General features: G+C 41.6%; 2 protein-coding genes across 2 annotated transcripts; one reads left to right on the forward strand and one right to left on the reverse strand.

Moving 5' to 3' along the window:
• Window positions 1-2,242: 2,242 nt before the first annotated feature.
• On the forward strand, window positions 2,243-9,173 carry LOC144663143 (monocarboxylate transporter 10-like). The gene is made up of 5 exons (XM_078524076.1): window positions 2,243-2,618; window positions 5,249-5,530; window positions 6,229-6,512; window positions 7,061-7,430; window positions 8,149-9,173. Exons 1-5 carry the CDS (start codon window positions 2,387-2,389, stop codon window positions 9,171-9,173), a joined length of 2,193 nt encoding a protein of 730 aa, XP_078380202.1. The 5' UTR covers window positions 2,243-2,386.
• A 2,988-nt stretch (window positions 9,174-12,161) lies between these two features.
• On the reverse strand, window positions 12,162-18,750 carry LOC144663924 (monocarboxylate transporter 10-like). The gene is made up of 5 exons (XM_078525018.1): window positions 18,634-18,750; window positions 15,735-17,038; window positions 14,959-15,530; window positions 13,585-13,954; window positions 12,162-12,715 (listed from the first exon to the last, which is right to left on the reverse strand). The coding sequence occupies exons 2-5, from the start codon at window positions 16,900-16,902 to the stop codon at window positions 12,435-12,437; spliced, it is 2,391 nt and encodes a 796-aa protein (XP_078381144.1). The 5' UTR covers window positions 16,903-17,038; window positions 18,634-18,750; the 3' UTR covers window positions 12,162-12,434.
• Between the last annotated feature and the right edge of the window lie 712 nt (window positions 18,751-19,462).

Below are 19,462 nucleotides of genomic sequence, written 5' to 3' on the forward strand. Positions count from 1 at the left end.
GTTTTTGTCGGTATTTTTAAACATATTTAGCTTTTTGGAGCCAAAATAAAGTTGTCCCGGGTAGGCGAGTTACCCCTAGCAGAGCGTTTACAAGGCGCTAGGGTTACCCTAGCTGCTAGGGAAACCCTAGCACTCAGCAAGGGTTACCCTAGGTGCTAGGATAACCCTAGCGCCTTGTAAACACGTCGATGAAAAAAAGAAGAAATGTGGGAGCGCTAGGGCAACCCTAGGTGCTAGGGTAACCCTAGGTGCTAGGGTAACCCTATGTGCTAGGGTTACCCGCCTGCTTGTAAACAGGCCCTTAGCCGTTGGTTCAAAGAACATACGTCAAGGTGCAATAAGTTCCGGCCGAGCAAGTTCACCAGCCCATAATACTTTTTATTTGCTGCGGATTGTTTGCAGAAAACAATCCTTAGAAAAATAAGTGATGGCCTGAGGCCTATAGCTAAAGCCCAGTTCGCACACAAAAATAAGCACAAGAATAATCACAATGGTGTTTACACTTGCGACAAGCCAAACTGACACAATAAGGCATAAAATAAGCACAAGAATATGCATAAGCATACGTTGCTTGTACTTGTACTTATCTCACGCCGGTTTACACAGGATTACGCTTATGTTTACGCTTTTTTGGGGGAAGGGGGTATAATGAACGGATAACATTCGCGCGGCCTTTTAGGCTCTAGGACATCACTCTTTTTCAAACTGATCGATTAGCGACCTTTAGTTTGACTACGAGTACGAGATCTAGTACGAGTACGACTTTGGAATTTCGAGATAATTGTGTCCCCCAAAAATGGAACTAAACCTCTTTCCTGTTGCTGACTTGCACAAAAATAAACGTTAGGGATAAGATTGCTGTGATAAGTGATTATAGCAGGCACACGAATTTGGTTTGAAAACTCGTACTCGTCCTCAATCTCGTACTCGTAGTCCAATCTAAAGGTCGCTATTATGTTCTCTTCAAAAACAGGGTCAGGGAAAGAAGTGAATTGCTTAGATCTGTCCCTCATTCTACCCCAGACGGAAATTTTTCCCTTCTAGTCTAGCAATCCTGAAGATAACGAGACCCTTCCTATTGTCCAGGCCGCGTGAGTCACAGGTGGGCAAAGTATTGTGGGTAAATCTGTGAAACGGCTTATTGTGGCTTCTACACAAGACGGTCGCACGTCTGACTATTGAATGCCACTTTAAATCATAATGGAAAGGGAGCCTTGCACACATCAAAAAGGCCAAGCTTTATGCTGGAAGCTCCACGACCCTGCGCATCTTTTGTTTTCGCTCATACACTATGCACATGAATTGCGTATTCGTAATGTTTCTATTGGTTAGTTGCGTGAACACACGTAACCACCTATTGTATTTTGTCAGGTTTTGTGCAAAGAAAACCTATTTTGTCTTTATTTTAGTATCTCTTAGTATTTAAATTTAAATAGTGATCCCATGCATTTAGTGGTTTTCTAATTTCTACTGCTATTTTAGTAGACACTTTAATCAAGGTTTCATACATTCATTCATAGTCAACCTCAAAAATAGTGAACAAAGACATACAACAAAGATTTTGCCGCGCTTCGTAACCATCTCCCTCTATTAACTAAGACTTAAGCCGTTCAATAGCTCTTCTCAAGTTGTACAATGAAAATCGATACTTTGCTCCTATTCAGGAAGAAAACGAAGGTCATAAGAAATTTCTATTTGCACAAGTTTGAAGGCATTCCACGAAATCAACTGATGTCCACTGCTGAAAAGTGTTGGTGTTACGGAGCGAGTCTAAAAAAAATCGAAAAGTGTCGGTTGGAAGTTAAATGGGTCAGAAAATTTTCGGAAAAACTTACAGGAATGGTCAGTAATTGTAAAATGAAAGTTACGGTCTCCTGCTCCAGAGGTTTTTTCTTTCAGCACTGTTGAACAGAACGTCAGAAATTTCCGTGTGGCTCAGTAACCAGGCTATAAATCTGTTGTCGTGACAAACAGCCCGAGAGGCATGCGATTTGCGGCTCGGATATGCTCGGGTATGTTCGGATATGCTCGGATATGCTCGGTTATGCTGAGTCTGGCCACGCAGAATACTTCCGTACAGTCTTTCCAGTTTCAAGACCAATTTGAGGACAACTGTACTAATTTTTCCTTTTAATATTAACGGTCGCATTTAAATTGTAAAGGATACTGATTATTATTGAAAGGTCACTTTAATCACAATTTCTTGAAAATTGTTTGGTCATTTCACTAGTCGTTTCGAAGGGGTTGGTTGAAAAATCTACAAAGAGGTAGCCGCTAAATGCCGACTTCCTTTGCAGGCGATGATATGACGTCAATAGTATAACCGCCTTTCAGTTGTTTTGTTATTTGCGATTTTCAGTTCACTTTTGTTTATCACTCCTCAGACATGAGTTCGTCAGGATCAGATAATGAGGACTCTACCCCATCGCTGCAATCTGCAAGGCAAGCACGACTTGCTTTGGCCTCCAAGATCAAGATCATTCCGGAAGGAGGTTGGGGCTGGGTGATCTGTGCCGCAGCATTCGTCGCTCAGTTGATTGTTATGGGGATACACAACTCGTTTGGAATTCTGTACACGACATTGCTCGAGGAATATAAAAAATCTAAGGCAGAAACAGGTATGTCAGATTTTTTGTTACACGCTTGCTATCTCAAAAAGGAAAGCGAATTTATTTCGACCAATCTGCAAGAAACTTGTTTGGTTGACTTTTTAGTTTCCTGTGGTACCATAAATCTGCTTCAGTCAACACACGGGTTACGTAATGATCTGCTTATTTTACAACATAAAAACGGAAATAATCTATGGCTACAAAATTAAAAAAAAGGAAAAGAATAAGCAGGCAAATTCCGAATGATTTGAAAGAGCTACAATAAGAAATAAGGAAATATAGCAATTATTTCATGGGGGAATAATAAACGAATTAGAAGAACGGCCGCGGAGATGATTTACATATGAATATAATCATTTTCGATATCCAACAAACCCGAATGGAGTTTATAAATGCTTTTTTTTATCAAATGCTTCACTAGCTTACTTCAGTACTACTTCATTGATTTCATTGATTTGCTATGTGATTGATGAAATTCATTGATCTGGAAAAAACACAATGAGTTCACTGGAGTCAGTTGTTAAAGTATTTTATCAAACAATAGAGAGATAAGGCATGACGTTATACGGCGAACGGCAAACGCAAGCTTTCCTTTCATTTTGTTCCCTTTTTGTCGAATTCTAAAATAAATCGCTCGTAAAAATAGGGAAAAATCCTACATTCACGATAAACACAAAACTACTCATTTCCAAAATGGCAGAAGTTGAATTTTTGCCATTCGCGGGATAAGAACACTTTTTGCTTAATCTCTGTAATTATTCCATTTGCGCTTGTTAAATTTCCGCGATGTTTGAAACTCATCGTTGGTTATTTATCTTCTCGCGCTCGTGGAATAACTGTTAATTAATTGGAATATTTGTTTTTTTTTTTTTCCTGGTATAATAATAAAGGAGGCTCGAAATTTCTGGTTCTCCGCCTTGTACGGCTTTTATTGAACTGTGCTTTGACACTGTTTTGACGTCAAATAGTTGCCATGGTTAAAAGGCAGAAGCAACCTAGGACCGGCACATTGTTGCGGACACATTGTTACCCATGATGGGGAAACATTTGTTGTGGACACAAAATGTTTAAATGTTGCGCGCGCAACCAAACATAGACTGTCCACAGCATCTCTTCTTTTCAATCCAAACAAAGCGAGAGAATCAGTGAGCGCGAAACGCGGGGGAGGGGGAGGGGGACGGGCAGCGAACGAAGCGAGGGAAAGTCGATTGAAAAAATACGAGGAATAGAGGGCTGTGAACAGTCTAAACAAACAGGGAAACATTTGTAATGTTTGTGTCCGCAACATTGTGTAAACTGTGCTAGAGCTGTGAGAGCTAGTGCACTCACTATAATCAACAAAATAACATTCAAAACATAGGAAAAAAATGCATTAATTTATTCTCCAAGATGTAAATAAACCGTAATCATTGGTTTTTTATGTAATTTTATTCCAAGAACACTGTCAAACTTGAATACGTCGGCCCGACCTTTTCACGTTAACGTTTTAGGCTACTTTCTCCCCACCCATCCATAGCTACACTACTTTTTAACAATCTTCATGACTAGTACACTGTGTTTTAGCAAGACCAGGCCACTATTAGTGGATTTCAATTACAGTTGATCCTCGCTTATTTGAACTCGGTTATTTCGAATTCCCTGTTATTTCGAACTAAAACCCGTTTCCCTTGGATTTGTCCTTCAGTCATTTACTACCAGTTATTTCAAACTATTTTTTTCCCTGATGGTTCGACTGACGGGTTTCAACTGTAATACCAACACCTTCATGGGATTTTCAAATAGAACTAAATCTCGGTGACACTGCCCCTTATAAACACTTTCAAGTTTCATTTGCGGCTGTTTCCGCTGTGTTGATAACTACTTCATATAAGGGCACACATGAGACGCCAGATCCTTCGTTCGTTTATCATATTTATACTTTATGTTTACAGTCAACTCTCTCTTAACGGACACCTCTATAAGACGGACACCTGGTGATGGTCCCTGCCGTTTTTCAGTCATTTTACTGTAATCAAACTCCCCATAAGACGGACACCTCTCTAAGACGGACAACGGACACTTTGAAATCATTAACGGACACTTGAGAAGTGCTTTTATCATGTTTTATTAAAAAAAATACTTCCAAACTTCGTATCGACCTAAAGCAAAGTTAGTCAGCGCCCTAAGGATACGTGTATACCAAGCTTACTAACCAAAAACAATGACGCTTTAACGGATTACTTCTCTGCTCACGTGTATGGACACTAAAGAGGTCGTATTCTACTTACAGTATTACAGTGTGTTGAAGCTCTTAATTTTTGCTTTAACAAGCAAATACGGTCCTTTTATTACTTTAGTCCTGTTGCAGATAGCAAAGGTTTGTTGTATTGTGCAAAGGTTTAGCTTTATTATCTCAGAATTACTGGTGTCACGTTACCTCGACTCTCTACAAGTGATACCTCTCTAAGACGGACAGCTGCGGCCGGTCCCGAAGATGTCCGTCTTAGAGAGAGTTGACTGTACCCCAAACAAGATCGTACGATCAAAATCAAAATTGCGTTTGTACAGTAATGTCGGACTCCGCTAGACCACTTGTTTGTCAGTCTGTTTGGTAGACGTTTTCTTTCCAACTGATAAATTTTGGCATCTTTTCTTCCCAGCATGGGTAGGGTCGGTCAGCGTTGGCATCATGTACCTATTTGGACCAATCACAAGCGGACTCAGCGAAAGACTCGGTTGCAGAGTAGTCGCATTGCTTGGAGGGTTGCTTTGCTTCCTGGGATTGCTTTTGACGTCATTTGTGTCTGACTTAAAAAAGCTCTACGTGACATACGGTGTCCTGTGGGGTATAGGGTCGAGCTTCTGTTACTTTCCTACACTGACGGCACCTGGGGAGTATTTTTGTCAGCGACTATCCTTGGTGAATGGCATTGTTACCGCTGGTAAGTTGTATGTCTGTGTATTTGTGCTACGTTACAAAATCATCAGCGGTGTTTGTAAGCTACACATGCGCTGACATAATCAAGAGCGACGATCTTCTGCATTCACGATCCTAGAGCCTTCCGGTTTTAAACTACATCTGTCATGCACAAAAGAAGGGGCATCGAATGGTCTTTGCGAGCATGCGAGCACAGCGTTTTCTTGCACACGAACATTGACAAAAGCTAGCCGTACTACCTCCACTACAAACCGAGCAAACGAGCACTTGTAAAATATGCGACTACTAGCAAACGAGCACTCTCTAAAATTTTGCAAGCACTCCGAGCAGAAGCCTAATTTTGCGAGCACTGCAAAATTTTGTGGGGTCGAAAATGCGATCTTAATTCTGTAGAATTCTTGAAATATCATATTATCACTGTATAGCGCAGCTCACTGTGTAGCGCATTAGCGAGCCATGATGAACTCGAACTGACCCGACGAAAAACTGAGGCGCTCGAAAGAAGTCGCTTTACGGTTAACTTCCATCGGTTAATAATCACTTATTGTTTTTTTAATTATTATTATTGTTGTTGATACTGCTGCTTGTGTAAACATAACTGCACCCCGCTAAGGGTTTTATGATCTAATTCTACACATTTTTTTATATTAATATTTGTTTTGAGAGCAACAGCCATACTTTAACTTTTCTTATGTTCTACAGGAAGTGGAATTGGTACGCTAACATTCGGCCCAGTCCTCCAATACATCCTCCAACGTTACGGCCTGGCTATCTCGCTGCGCATACTCAGTGGCGTGTCACTCGTGTTGTTTTTGGTGGCGTTGACATACAAGCCGTTTCGTTCGCCGCTTGAAGAACTGTTTGAAGTAAAGCGACAACCGAGGCCATTTTTTGACCTGTCAATATGGCGGAACAAAGCGTTTTGTGTGTACACAGCAGCCGTGGCACTTTTCATGCTCGGATATTTCATACCATACGTTCACTTGGTAGGTAACCTCCTTCGTCCTGCTTCTTGTCCCCCTCCCCACCCCCTTTCCCCACTCGGGGGATCGTATCCGGGAACTCTCATATAAAAGTGATAGGGATGCTTGTCGGGAATCAGCCAGACCCCCACTCCCTTGTTGTTTTTTTGCTCGCCCCAATCCTTCCCTTTCTTTTCTATTCCAAGATGACGGCTTAACACTCGATAGAATATTCAACGATCGCTTGTTCAAAGTACGCCGATCAGAATACGATCTTAGAGACAAGGCAAATAAGTTAGCTCTACCCAAGCCCCGTACTGTTTTCCTAAAACGAAGTCTCTGCTACGGTGGGGCACAGTCCTAATGTCCCCCTTGAACTCCCACAGGCAAACATGTAAATCAGTTTTTTTTTATGTGAATTGTCACTGATGTTTTTATCGTGTCAAAATAAAGTGTATATAGCGCCCACGCGGCAGGCCTTTTTCCATTTTAAAAAAATCCCTGACAATTTCCGGATGTTGTTTGTGGGGCGTTGCTCTAGACTCTCTCTTTGCGTTGTTCTCTCCAATCAGGTCAGTCACGTCGAAGGACTGGGTATTTCACCTGCCAAAGCAGCGCTGTTAATTGGCTTCATGTCCATCGCTTCCATTTTGAGTCGGTTCGTGTTCGGCAAATTTTCGGACCACCCGAGGGTGAATCGATTGTTTATGACACAGTTGGCGATCATGGGCTTCGGGGTGACGACAACGCTGAGTCCGCTGGCCAGAAGCTACATATCTCTGGTGGCAATTGTCGTGGCGTTGGGTTTGTTTGATGGGTTGTACGTGGTGCTAATCGCAGTGTTAAATACAGATATAGTCGGCGTACACAAGCTATCAGCCGCACTGGGAAATCTATACGGTGTCATATCATTCACTGTTATGCTGGGGCCTCCTTGTGCAGGTAAAATATATTCTCTATATTCAAAATAGTGTAATATTCATTTCCGGCAGTCCAACAAGACAGTAAAACGACCATCCCAGCCGAATAAGAATCGGCAAACCGCGCTAATCACTCGCTCGCTCGCTCGCTCGCTCGCTCCCACACGCACGCTCGCAATCACCGTCTCGCACGTGCTCGTCCTTCAATCGCTCACTTACTCAACCTGCAGAGAACTAACATGCCATATTTAGAAGGGCTCGTACTGTCATGTGAGTTAAGACCATTCCCCCGAAATAGAACTGAACATGGATTTTCAAGCAAACTTTGCCTACTGGACTTAAACTTTGAAAAAAAAGTGGGTCACCATATTCGTTAAGGAACAGGAAGACCTTGTATAGACCACATTATTTTTTAATAATAACTTGTGAGTACTGGCAAAGTACACGTTTCGAGTGATAATTTATTATTTATACAAAGAAAGAGAATTTGACCGCTACACCCAAAATACGAGAAAAAAACTGATAGGTCACCATACTCGTTTTAATACACTAAAGAAAGCAACGATGCACTTGTCTCGCGGACTAAGCCGCATAGAAAAAAGCCCCATTTTGTTATGTGCGCGCGCTAATTACGCGTAAAATTCTTCACAGTAAGGATGCGCAATGCAATACGGGACAACAAGGATGAGATTTGACGAAAGTTCACTAACTTCCATACTTTGTCACCTTGCTCATTTTAGGCTTGATCTTCGACATGCTGAATTCTTACCATACCGCATTCTACATCTGTGGGGCCACCACCACTCTCTCCTCTTGCCTGATGTTCCTGATACCCTGGCTCATGCCCAACCAACAGGGAGGTGTCTTCCGCCGAGATTCCTGCCAAAGCCGCATTGAAAGCCTGCTGAGCTCGCAACCATCTACTCCGAGATCAAGAAAGTTGTCGCGGTTTTTTCCCGGGGAATTGGTCAAAAGCAGTAGTGGGGACAGTGGAGATGGTAGCATTTCTGCAACGGGAGAGATCAGTCTTTGTGAAGCAGATAGGATTGAGATGGCCTACCTGAAGGGAATGGCCACCAACAATGAAAGCAGTGATGATCAAGACGGCGTCAAGAAGTCATTGTGTGAATCGAGCAGCATATCGATTGACACGAGCATAAACACCGCCATTAATTCCACCATGTCCCACCGTGGCTCCATCACAAAGTTTCTGTTGCAACAACAGCTTCCGTCGCTATCCAGATCATCCTCGCCACAGTCAGGCTCGCGTCGAGGATCAGTACAGAGTCCCAGGGTCGAATCAGGCAGGAGCTCGCCCATGAGCTCGACGAGCAGTTGCATGTCGGGCTCAAGCCGGACATCATTCTCAAGCTCTTTCCGTAGCTCAAGCAAGAGTTCACGATCGGAATCAAGACGAGTGTCCATTGAGCTTCCTGGAGACTCCAACAGCGACGAGCCATCTGAAGAGAATTCGTTTGAACTCGATCACCAATTACTGCAATTACCACAGTTATCCACAGAGCTGCTGTGGTCGCGACGGGACTCTGGCGAGAGCACGGTAGTAGGTTCACGCTTTCAGTCTGGGCAGAGCACAGTGGTAATGAACACTCCCAAGCTAAGAACTCCCAAGCTAAGCCGAGCTGGCGATTCGTATCGCTCCGTCAAAGACACCGATTTACTTCACCTGCTGGCTGCTCGACTTCTACAAGCTACACGCCAAAGGGAAGAAGATTCTGACGTAGAAGAAAGAGAGTCCGTGGTGTAGCCAGTCAGTTCGCGAGCTTTAAATTGGTTTACCCACACTTTAGTTGCTGCCATTGTTTATTTGGTAGGCTTTGGGATTTGCGACTGTTGATAGAAAGAATTTGCGATCGGTTGAAAACAATCAAGTCAAGTCAAGAAGCATTCACTGCCCGGATCACATTCGTGAATTAAATCAAGGTACTTTTAAAATTTCGCCAGGCCTAGGGCAGCTGATTATCAACTGATTATCTATTTGTAATTTTCCAAATTCTTTGCCCATTTTAGTGTGACTCAAGCGTTCGATTCCACTTTTGAGTACATTTCTATGGAAAAGGCGCGTTATTAATTTTTAATTATAATTATTGAGGGAGAAGTTATTAGCTCTTTGCACCGACGAAGGTCTAACGCTCGAAACGTCAGCATTTCAAAATTCGCTACGGCGGTTTAATTACCTTAATCAACTTCCAGCTGATATTAGCTAAGTGTTGTAAAAGAAGATTGTCGTTCCGTAACGAGACCCAAAATGGCTACTCATTTTTAACTAGGATGTATGTGAATATTTATATATTTATTGTCTATATAGAAAGTATGTTTAATTTAAGCGGTACTGACAAAGGACGGAACTAGGATGCTTCTCTTTTCCCCAAGGGTGCCAAAATGTTCGCCTTTGTCCTCTTCTTCGAAGTAACTGAGAAATTGAAGGAACATGTTCCTCTGGATCCGCCAGTTTATTAAACAATCAGACTACGAGCCCGAGATTTCTATGAGCGAATAGTCAACGAGGCACAGCCGAGTTGACTATTGCTAATAGCAAACGAGAGCGAGTAGTCTAACTGTAGCATAACCACACTGACCTACTATTGGTAATCGCGCAATCTGATTGGCTACACAGGTGCCTACTATTTAACAATTAGACTACGAGCCCGAGTTTTCTATGAGCAAATAGTCAACGAGGCGCAGCCGAGTTGACTATCGCTCATAGAAAACGAGGGCGAGTAGTCTAATTGTTTTAGTAGAAACTCTAAAGGATTGCAGTGCAAAACCTACAATATTGTGCACTTTGAAGACAAAAATCAATAAAATTTACCGCTTAAAGAGCTACTCGCGCGCGCGACTGTTTTCTATCGGCGAATAGAAATCAGTGGGAGAACCAATCAGATTCGCGGATTTCCAATAGAACACAGCTGAGTTTCTACTAATGATCCGTAGAAGGCTCTCGGAGCACGCGCTTAGTCTTCGCTGAATTTTATCAATCAAAACATTCAATAAATCAACTCTAGCTATATTTGTGTTTAATAGATCGGTCAGTGGGTTATGCTAACACAATAAGACGGCTCGCTCTCGGTTTCTACCGGCTTTTGATAGTTAGCTCGGGGCTTCGCCCCTCGCCAACTATCAGCCGGTAGAAGCCTCGAGCTTGCCGTCTAATTGTTAAATAGAAACTCTAAAGGATTGCAGTCCAAATCCTACATTTTTATGTAATTTTAAGCAAAAAAATCAAGAAGATTGCCCCTTTAAATAGCAACACAAGCGCCATCGTCTTCTATGTTCCTGGCAATCTTTCGCCGCGTTACTATTTTTTTTTATTTTTATTTTTCGGATGTATTGAACTGAGTGAGGTGATTAATTATTAAGCTAGTTAATTTAGACTGACCTGGGTATAATAAAGGTAAAAAGAGTGGATGGATTATATGTTTTCCAACAGCTCTCACGGTTTACCACTGTTGTTACGATGTTTTTTAAGGAGTGTCTCTTGCTCAAACTTCTCACGCAGTGGAGTGAACAAGGTCCTGTGTTCCTTATCTAAACCTGGACTGGGTTGTTCAAAGCACTATACATTGTAGTCACTAGCTGTCTTCTCATTGTTTAAGAGCCTGCAGCCAATTCTGGGAATCCGCGCAACCACATGCAACCTACAGATTTGCTAGCAGATTATTCACTAATTTGTAGGTTGCGCGCAATGCATGATTTCCAAGAGCAATGTGTCAGGCATCTGGCGGCGAAGGAAATTCATAGTTCGTCGATTCACTTCTTCAACCGAGAAATAGTTTGATCAAAGTTCAAAAATTGCTGACAATCAAGTCTCGGAAAACACAAAATAACTAACAAAAATTGAGAAGGAACTATTCCATGATTTAGTAGGACGACCAGCCGGAATTAGCACAAGTTTTGAAACAGGTTGAAATCGTTTGTCTTTACTTCCTTTTCCAGAAAAACAATGTATAATAAAACAATTATTAGATTCGGTTTATGTGATATTCGGAATAATCAAGGTCTCTGTAAGTGTTATCAGTCTCATCCTTCGGCTTCGGATGATAACACTTACTTCGACCTTGATTATTCCGGATATCACAAAAACCTCATCCAATAACTGTTTAGCTAATCCAGGATTAGCGCGAATTTTGATTTCAGCATTTCATCTTTTCAGTGAGATTTTCTGTTTATATTTTGCCGTAGAATTATCTCAAACTCCACAAAACGAAAGCAATACAAACACTTTTATGCAAGAGAAATTGAACCTTCGATCAACTTTTAATGCTGGGTTAGTGTTAATCGGCTTTCGAACAACCCGGCCCTGAATTCGAAGTACAGATTTATAAATTTATTTTAGGCCGCTCTTATGACACCACAATAGCTTCAAACTGGGCAGATATGGAACTGAAATATCATTTATTCAGTTGAATTAAAGTGTTGTCTTTGACAACGTAACGTAGAACGAATCTATGGTATATTTTTATCAGTGGCGATTATCAACAATAACTGCAACTGTTTTGCGTATAGTAAAAGGTAGCTTAGTGTACTGATGTGCTCGTAATACCTTAACTCTTAGAAAGGCATCTTGTTTTATAGTACTTCATATTAACAATCATTTTTCGCATTTGTCCCAAGCTGTACATGTCCCTCTAAATTTTTCTTCAAAATTTGTCGCCATTTCACTCTATATGCATTGCCAGATTGGACAGGACTGACGGAATCAAAAATCCTATCGAAAGCTTGGGGTTGTTTCCCATCTTTTATTATCAAATCAAAAAAAACGCAAGTGTCAAGACACCCTTACGCAATGAGGCTGTTTTAAGTTGCCTAGCAACTGTGCTGGTAAAGGGAGCCACGGGCGCCGGAATGTTATGTGGAGGAATTACAAACAAAAAATGTATTAATTTTTTCTCGAGTCGACGCCACGCTTAAGTGTTCAGTGTTTAATTCGATTTACAGCTTTGGACGCTGCAAGACCTTAAAACAATTAAAAGAAGCGAGCAACGATATCATCTGTCCTGTTTCCCTTTCAAACACTTTCCGGCACTCGCTCAGTTGTGATGATAACACTGTACTGTACATTACTTGATGTCCTGGATTCGCGATTTTCTTTCCACAAACAACCAAACAAAACCTGCATGACCTCCGAGTGACGATTCTGATTTCTCATTTCTAACAGCTTTGCTAGCCTCTGGTTGCTTTGTGTCGACACCCGCGGAACAAGGAACATTAAAGAGGCTGAAAGCATGGAGATGCCACCACACGAGTAGAACGCTCCGGCGTAATCTCCAAATATGTCGTACATCCAACCTGCAATGAGTGTTTAGTGTCTTATTTGTGATAACAATTTCCATACGATGTTAAGGAGACAGGAGATGAGTAACTTTCTTAATTATCCTGTTCGCGCCCCAGAGTACGCTTGAGGCCATTTTGGTTGAGAGAATAAAAGGAAATCGTCAACGGGAAATATTGTGTGTAAATGGACTAGTTAGCAAATAGGCCTTATGCATGATAACGTCATAAGCTCAAAATTCACCACCAAGCCTCGTTTACGCGAATTATTCGCAAACTTTTGCCACCTTCATGCAGTTTTCACGAGGGTATTCTTTTCATCTTTGCTGCTTTGGGAGTTCCTTCATGATAATATTTACAAGTTTTCACTTCGAAAGCAAGGCTTGGTGGGGAAACTAGCCAGGTTGACGTAAACATGCATAAGGGCTATTCTCACGACTAGCATTAAAAGATATGTATGACAAACGAACAGACAGACAGACAGACAGACATAGAGACAGACAGACATAGAGACAGACAGACATAGAGACAGACAGACATAGAGACAGACAGACAGATAGACAGACAGGCAGACGTAGAGACAGACGGACAAAGAGACAGACAGACATATACATACAGACAGAAGACACTCAGACAGACATACCGACAGAAATATACAGACTTAGACTGACAGACAGACAGACAGACAGACAGACAGACAGACAAACAATTATAACAGTTACCTTGACACCTCAACTCTTACCGGAAGCTCGAGTCCGCGAGCCGAGAGGTGCAAAAACATGCCTTAACATAGCTCCTATGCGTCCACGCCTCAATATGTCGTATTAATAATTTGATTTTATTTGTTTTCTTCTAAGACTAAAAAAATTTCCAAACAAGTCACCTACCTGCAATAGGTGGTCCAAGGAACATTGGGAACGCCATAACGGTGAAAGCACTTCCGAGAGCGTACGACATTTTTTCCGGGCCAACGATGTCACTAGTGATCAGCGGTATCAACAGCACAAAGCATGCTTCAAAGAAGCCAAACGTCACGGCGTAAGCTGTCAGTCCTCCGTAATCCGTTGCCAAGGTAACAGAAAAGGAGCATAACCCGATTGCAAAAAGTCCCATCTGATACATACGAACTCGGTTGACACAAGACAGATCAGCCATTTTGCCGAAAAACAGTCGGCCAACAGTCGACGCCACCGACAAGTAACCGATTAAAAACGAAGCGTCTGTCGGAGAAACACCAAGATCTTCGGCGTGTCTGACCTGGCGATAAAAAGAAAATTAATAAAAAAAGATTGGTAGATTTCGTAAATACGTCCTTCTCCAACACAGTTAAAAAAAAAAGGTTTAAGCAAAATGTATGAAAATGTAAATGTATAAAAGCAATTTCCACGTGAAACAATATAATCCTCCCTTGTTTTCGTTGACGTTTCTCTAAGATACGATCATTTTTAAGGGGCTTCGATTACGCTTTTAGTAGCAGACTGTGCTCGTGAGAGAAGCATTTATGCCACTGGCATTGCTGCTAAATAATGCTAGTTGTTTTTTAAAATGTGCTAATACTAGGTTTTCTCGAGAAAAAACCATGCAATAACTTTCAGGGAATCTTTTCAACCAACATTTCCAGGAACTTGACTATTCCTAAAATCTAGTCGCCTTTTAAGACGCACGCACATCATGAGCTTAACCTGGCTAAACGAATAAACCAGTTGTAAAGCAGCTCTCGTAAGCTGGTAATTCTACTGGTCCACTATAGCAGCTGTTGCTACTGTTTTTGGGATTAGGGACATTGTTCCTGTTGTTTATTGCACTGTTCTCTCGAAGAGTAGCGAGCCATTCATTTGAGACCTTCGGTGAGCTTTGCCACTCATGAAATTGGAACTGACCCCCTTTTCTGACTTGAAGGTACAATTCTATCCAAATTATTAGAAATGCAAGACGTGTTCCGTCAATGTTATACACACTCTCTAAGCTCAAACTACAGAAAGCAGTTCTAATAAAAATTCCATGTGAGCATAATTTGAAAATTTCCAAGGTATCCACAATCCAAACATGTAGACGTGAGCCTCGCGTTTCAACGTTTGTCCATTTTTAATATATTCCTTTTTTATAAAAATGTAATTAATAAACAATTAAAGACAACATTTGTTCTCAGTGCTGAAGATGATTGGGAGACAAGTGGATACGTAAGGAGATTAATTTTCAAAAAAAGCCAGTTCCTAGCAAAAAAACAACAACAAAACTATCATTTATCCATTAATCCTTACCAGATGCACAAATGGCACAAAATATCCGAGCTGAAATGTCGCTAGAGATGCGATCCAAATAACATATCCTTTATTCCTGAATATGCTCCAGTCAAACATTCTCTTTGCCCCTCCCCCCTTAGTGTTGTCGTTGTACTGAGAATACTTGGCGGGAACGGGTCGGAACGTTGCGCCGCATAATATCACCAGGCTGAAAATTCCCGCCACAATTCGAAACGTGTTTGCAACGCCAAAACGCAGAAAGAGCGCTTGGACAACTGGACCAATCACAAGCGTTCCAACTCCACTTCCGGCCGTTACCAGGCCATTCACGACCGCAATTCGCCTCTTGAAGTACTTCGAGAGTACTATTATGGTGGGAAAGTAGCACAGGCTCGTCCCAGAGCCAAACATCACGCCATAGGTTAAATACAACGGAAGGAGACTAGTAACCAGTGATGATAGTAGCAACCCAGCTATGCAGATGAGACCCCCACATATGGTGACGATTCTACAACCAAGTCTTTCGCACAGGGAGGTGGTAAGTGGACCCAGAAAGAACATAATGCCAGTCGCAAGGGAGCCGACCCAGGCTAAAAAGAGAAGTGAAATAGATTATTAAATTAGCTTCAGATATATGTGGTGTATTAACTAGAGTCGAACTGCTTTTCACTTTTACCTGCTTTTTTATAATGATAAATTTACAGTTTCTACGTTGTAACAAACAACCAACACTTCTAAATTCCACACTTAATCACTTTTAATCAAAAGTGAACGAACTTGAAACTGATACCGACCTGTTGCTCCTCTTTGAGACTTCAATTCCTTTACAAGCTCCGTGTATACAATTCCCGCCGTGTTTTGCATCCCGAGCGCGATAAACTGGACGAGAAATGCGCCAAGACAAACCATCCAGCCCCACCCTCCGTCGGGATGAGTTCTGACCAAGATATGAAACTCACGAGTGTTGGCGTCAGTCAGGCTGTTATCTGATAGGTGTCCATTGCAGCTGTCAATCATATCTGATTGCGTGATGTCGCACGTGATACCAGTTTCCACGTCACTCATACGGGACCTGTCTCCGAGGGACCGCGATGTTTTTCTCTTTGTCGTCGAGGCAGTTGTCCTGGAGATCGCGATCGCTAAGTCTGATGTTTCTGGGTATATAAGTGGTGCATTATACAACAAGGAACTTATTTCATCCTTTTCGGTCGCAGTTTGTCCGTTGATATTAGAAACTCCTTGCTTTGCGAGCAATGAATCATTCTGTGCACAGTGTGAGCCCTGTACTGAGTCGTTTTCTATGCTTGATGTCTGGAGGTTTATGTGTTGCGCTTCGTGAATTTCAGTTTCCAAACTGTTATCTTCTCTTTTTGTTACTTCGTTCTCTAACTGTAACACTTCATTCATAAGTCGTAGAGTATCATAAACAATGTCCGCAGCCTCTTGGTCAACGACAGATATACTACGCCCACTCGGCTGTATGAAACAATTTTCTTGCGATGTTTCTGAGCGGTCCTCGTCCTCTGTAAACGATTTTGTACTACCTGTACTTAGCAACGATAGTTCTTTCCTTATGGAAGCTACACTGTGCATCCCATTCACTATTTCGTGTTCTCCATCTAATGCCTCCTTGCTTATGTGCACGTCTATGTCACTATGTACTAATGTTGTAATTCCAGCATCCTGGCAACTGACAGATTCCTTTTGATTGAGCTCTAAGAAATCTTGTGTTGCATTTGATACGGTCTGCTGTGTGTTCGGGGCAACCCTTAACAGCTCATTTTTTGAATTGCCACTTTTGATGTTGGATGTACCTTCCGATACAACACGTAAACAGCTCTCTCCTACACTAACACACAAGGTGTCGGAGGCAAAATGTGGAAGTACATAGTTTTCACCAGCGCTCTCTTGTCTGCAAACCAAATCCATTTTCTCCTTATGCCTCTCATGGCTTTCAGGCATTCCCTTGGTGACGGGCAGCTTTATTCGAAATTATAAAAACTCAACACAAAATAGCAGTGTATAAGACCAAGGCGGGGCCGTGTTGAGTGTGGTCCGCTTGTTGGAAGCTTGAGGATCACTCATTTATAGTTGTTCCCTGGAAAACATAATAAATGAAGTTAATGGGTGATACTAAAACAAATACTTAACATAATAGTGGAAAATAATCAAATTCCGATAACTCAAACCACACGCTTACTTGAACCTTTTTCGATTCCCCTTCAGGTCAATTTTACCATTGATAACTCGAACCCTTGACAGCTCGACCCTCTTTCGATTTCCCTTGAAGGTTCGAGTTATCGAGATTCAATTAAAATTTATTTTAATGGAGGTATTAGCTTCCTAAAATGAATTTAATTTTGCAACGTTGGAGAGAAAGTTGCACCTGATACCGTCAATAAGAAACCCACCCCCCTCCAAGTTGTAGACGCAAAACCCTTCCTATAATTATAAAGTCAACTACTGCTATGTTTTGTATTATGCGTAATAGAGCAGTTTTCAATTGAGTGTCGTAAAACTAAAACCAAAGTAATTACTCAGACCAATCACAAAGGACACAGACAATCCAGTGAACCAATCAAAACTCGAAGCAAATACATGTAGCTGGCACAAAGCGCGGGAAAACGTGCGCGAGCTAGTCATGATTGGTTTTGGTTTTACTCCTGATTGGCTGAGAAAGTGGTGCGAGATTTTTAAGCCAATCACTAAGCGTAGTAATGCAAAAAAAAAGCAAACGTAATTTACTTTCGACACTCAAGTGAAAACCGCTCTAACAGTAGTTTAGACTTTTGTTTTTCATTTATAGAACTTCGTTTGTGACGTAGCCTGTTCCAGGCGCTCGGTTAGTTGGGGATTGGTGCAAAGAATGGAGAATGGAAAAAAAGCGAGTGATTTGGGATTTTAAAACTGTCTTCTTTTTTTCACTTGCCGTTGTTCGCGCTGCTACTCAACTAACCGATCGCCTGGAATAGGCAGTTTGTGTCGCTAAGTCCGTTCCAAATATAAGCCACACCATTTTTGAAACGCAAAATTAATTCCGATAATAAACCCTTCCGAAAACAAGACGACCAAAAAGCCTTTTGAACAAAAACAAGCAATTTCTACGACTGGTAAAAGTGTCTAAACCAATCAGAACTCGGCACTAAAACAACCAACAGAAAGCGCGGGAAAAATCAGAGCATGTTCGCTTTTTGTTTTGCATTTGATTGGCTGATGAAACATGCTTCTGATTGGTTAACACAAGTTGCACGAGCTTCGTGCACGAAAATTACGAAGCTCTGTAACAGAACGCGAAGTAACTTAAAATCGGTCAGTTGCCTTTACTTTGCTACGCTCTGTGACTGGCTAAAAATGCTCGCGCCACATACTCAACCAATCAGATGGAAACCTAAAACCAATCAACACTTGGTGAGTTCATGCCTTTTCCCGCGTTTAGCGCCTGTTACGTGTTTTTGGTTCGTCAGTTGGTTGTTTGAGTTTCATGTTATTGGCCAATGTTATTGCTTTTGTTTTGGTTTTTCGACACTTAAATGATAACCGCTCTAGTAATTACACGCTGTTTTACATACTACGTCACAATGTTATTTTACCGACGCCCAGTGTATATAAACAAGAAAATGATCCAGAATATATTTTGATCTAAACTGAAATAAAGCTACACAAATTAATATGACACGGAAATTCTGAACTAACCTCTGAATATACAATACCCCAGTCATGCATCGCAGAACTCGACAGATTGTAACTCATTCATCATCGCGCTCCAGCGCGAGGCATTTATGATCGTCTTTGTAATGAAGAACAGCTGAATTACGTCACATATTCTAATTGCGCTATTAATTAAATAGTATGACCCAATTTACAATTAACGTGACGTCAGATGGGGATCTGCACGTGAAATAAAAGTGATCATAGTTTTGCCTCAAATCTTTAATTGGTAAGTTAGAAACAATTTTAATCAATCCTGATTAGCCGAGACACCTAGTTTATGGGTCTTTTCGAAGTTGCACGGGAAGTTGTGTCCCGGGTTGTGTCGAGTTCCCGAAGGTGCGGGGCTGTTTCGGGGGATACCATTGTTTATCACGTTGTCACGTTTTCTCGATACATTTGCTCCCCTGCAAGCATGCAGCAATCGCTCTTTTCACTGTTCTGGCGGTTTCTGGAGTTTTGCACACGACACATACATCTTTCTGTGACTTCGGATTCCCGCGTGACCGCTACACTGGGGTCCTGGGAATAGTTTGTCGCTAGCTTAGCGACCGCTCCAACCGCTTGTCAACATTTCACGTGGCAGAGAAAAGGTCTGCTGAACTGTTTTTCAAAAATCAATGAGTGATTATTGTTTCTGTTTGGTATCAAAATCCTCGAGAATCACGACTCAGATTTAGAAGCGAGACTTTGTGATTACCTGGTGAGCCTTCTGGTTTTATGCAAAGATAGAAGATGCCGAGTTGCAAAACAGTTTGTAAAGGCAAGTCTCAAATCTAAGAATCATTCATTTTAACGCTTGCCGTATTTTTAG

The sequence above is a fragment of the Oculina patagonica genome, chromosome 8 (assembly GCF_052425735.1).
Source record: "Oculina patagonica isolate OP01 chromosome 8, crgOcupat, whole genome shotgun sequence".
Classification (NCBI taxonomy): domain Eukaryota; kingdom Metazoa; phylum Cnidaria; class Anthozoa; order Scleractinia; family Oculinidae; genus Oculina; species Oculina patagonica.

Bases quoted from the DNA above. Each gene is read 5' to 3' on its own strand.
- LOC144663143 (XM_078524076.1), top strand. From the start codon at position 2,387: ATGAGTTCGTCAGGATCAGATAATGAGGACTCTACCCCATCGCTGCAA. The intron at 5,531-6,228 runs GTAAGTTGTATG...TATGTTCTACAG, and splicing joins GAATGGCATTGTTACCGCTG to GAAGTGGAATTGGTACGCTA. The intron at 7,431-8,148 runs GTAAAATATATT...TGCTCATTTTAG, and splicing joins GCTGGGGCCTCCTTGTGCAG to GCTTGATCTTCGACATGCTG.
- LOC144663924 (XM_078525018.1), bottom strand. From the start codon at position 16,902: ATGCCTGAAAGCCATGAGAGGCATAAGGAGAAAATGGATTTGGTTTGC. The intron at 15,531-15,734 runs GTCGGTATCAGT...TTCTCTTTTTAG, and splicing joins GTCTCAAAGAGGAGCAACAG to CCTGGGTCGGCTCCCTTGCG. The intron at 13,955-14,958 runs GTAAGGATTAAT...TTTTATCGCCAG, and splicing joins TTGTGCCATTTGTGCATCTG to GTCAGACACGCCGAAGATCT.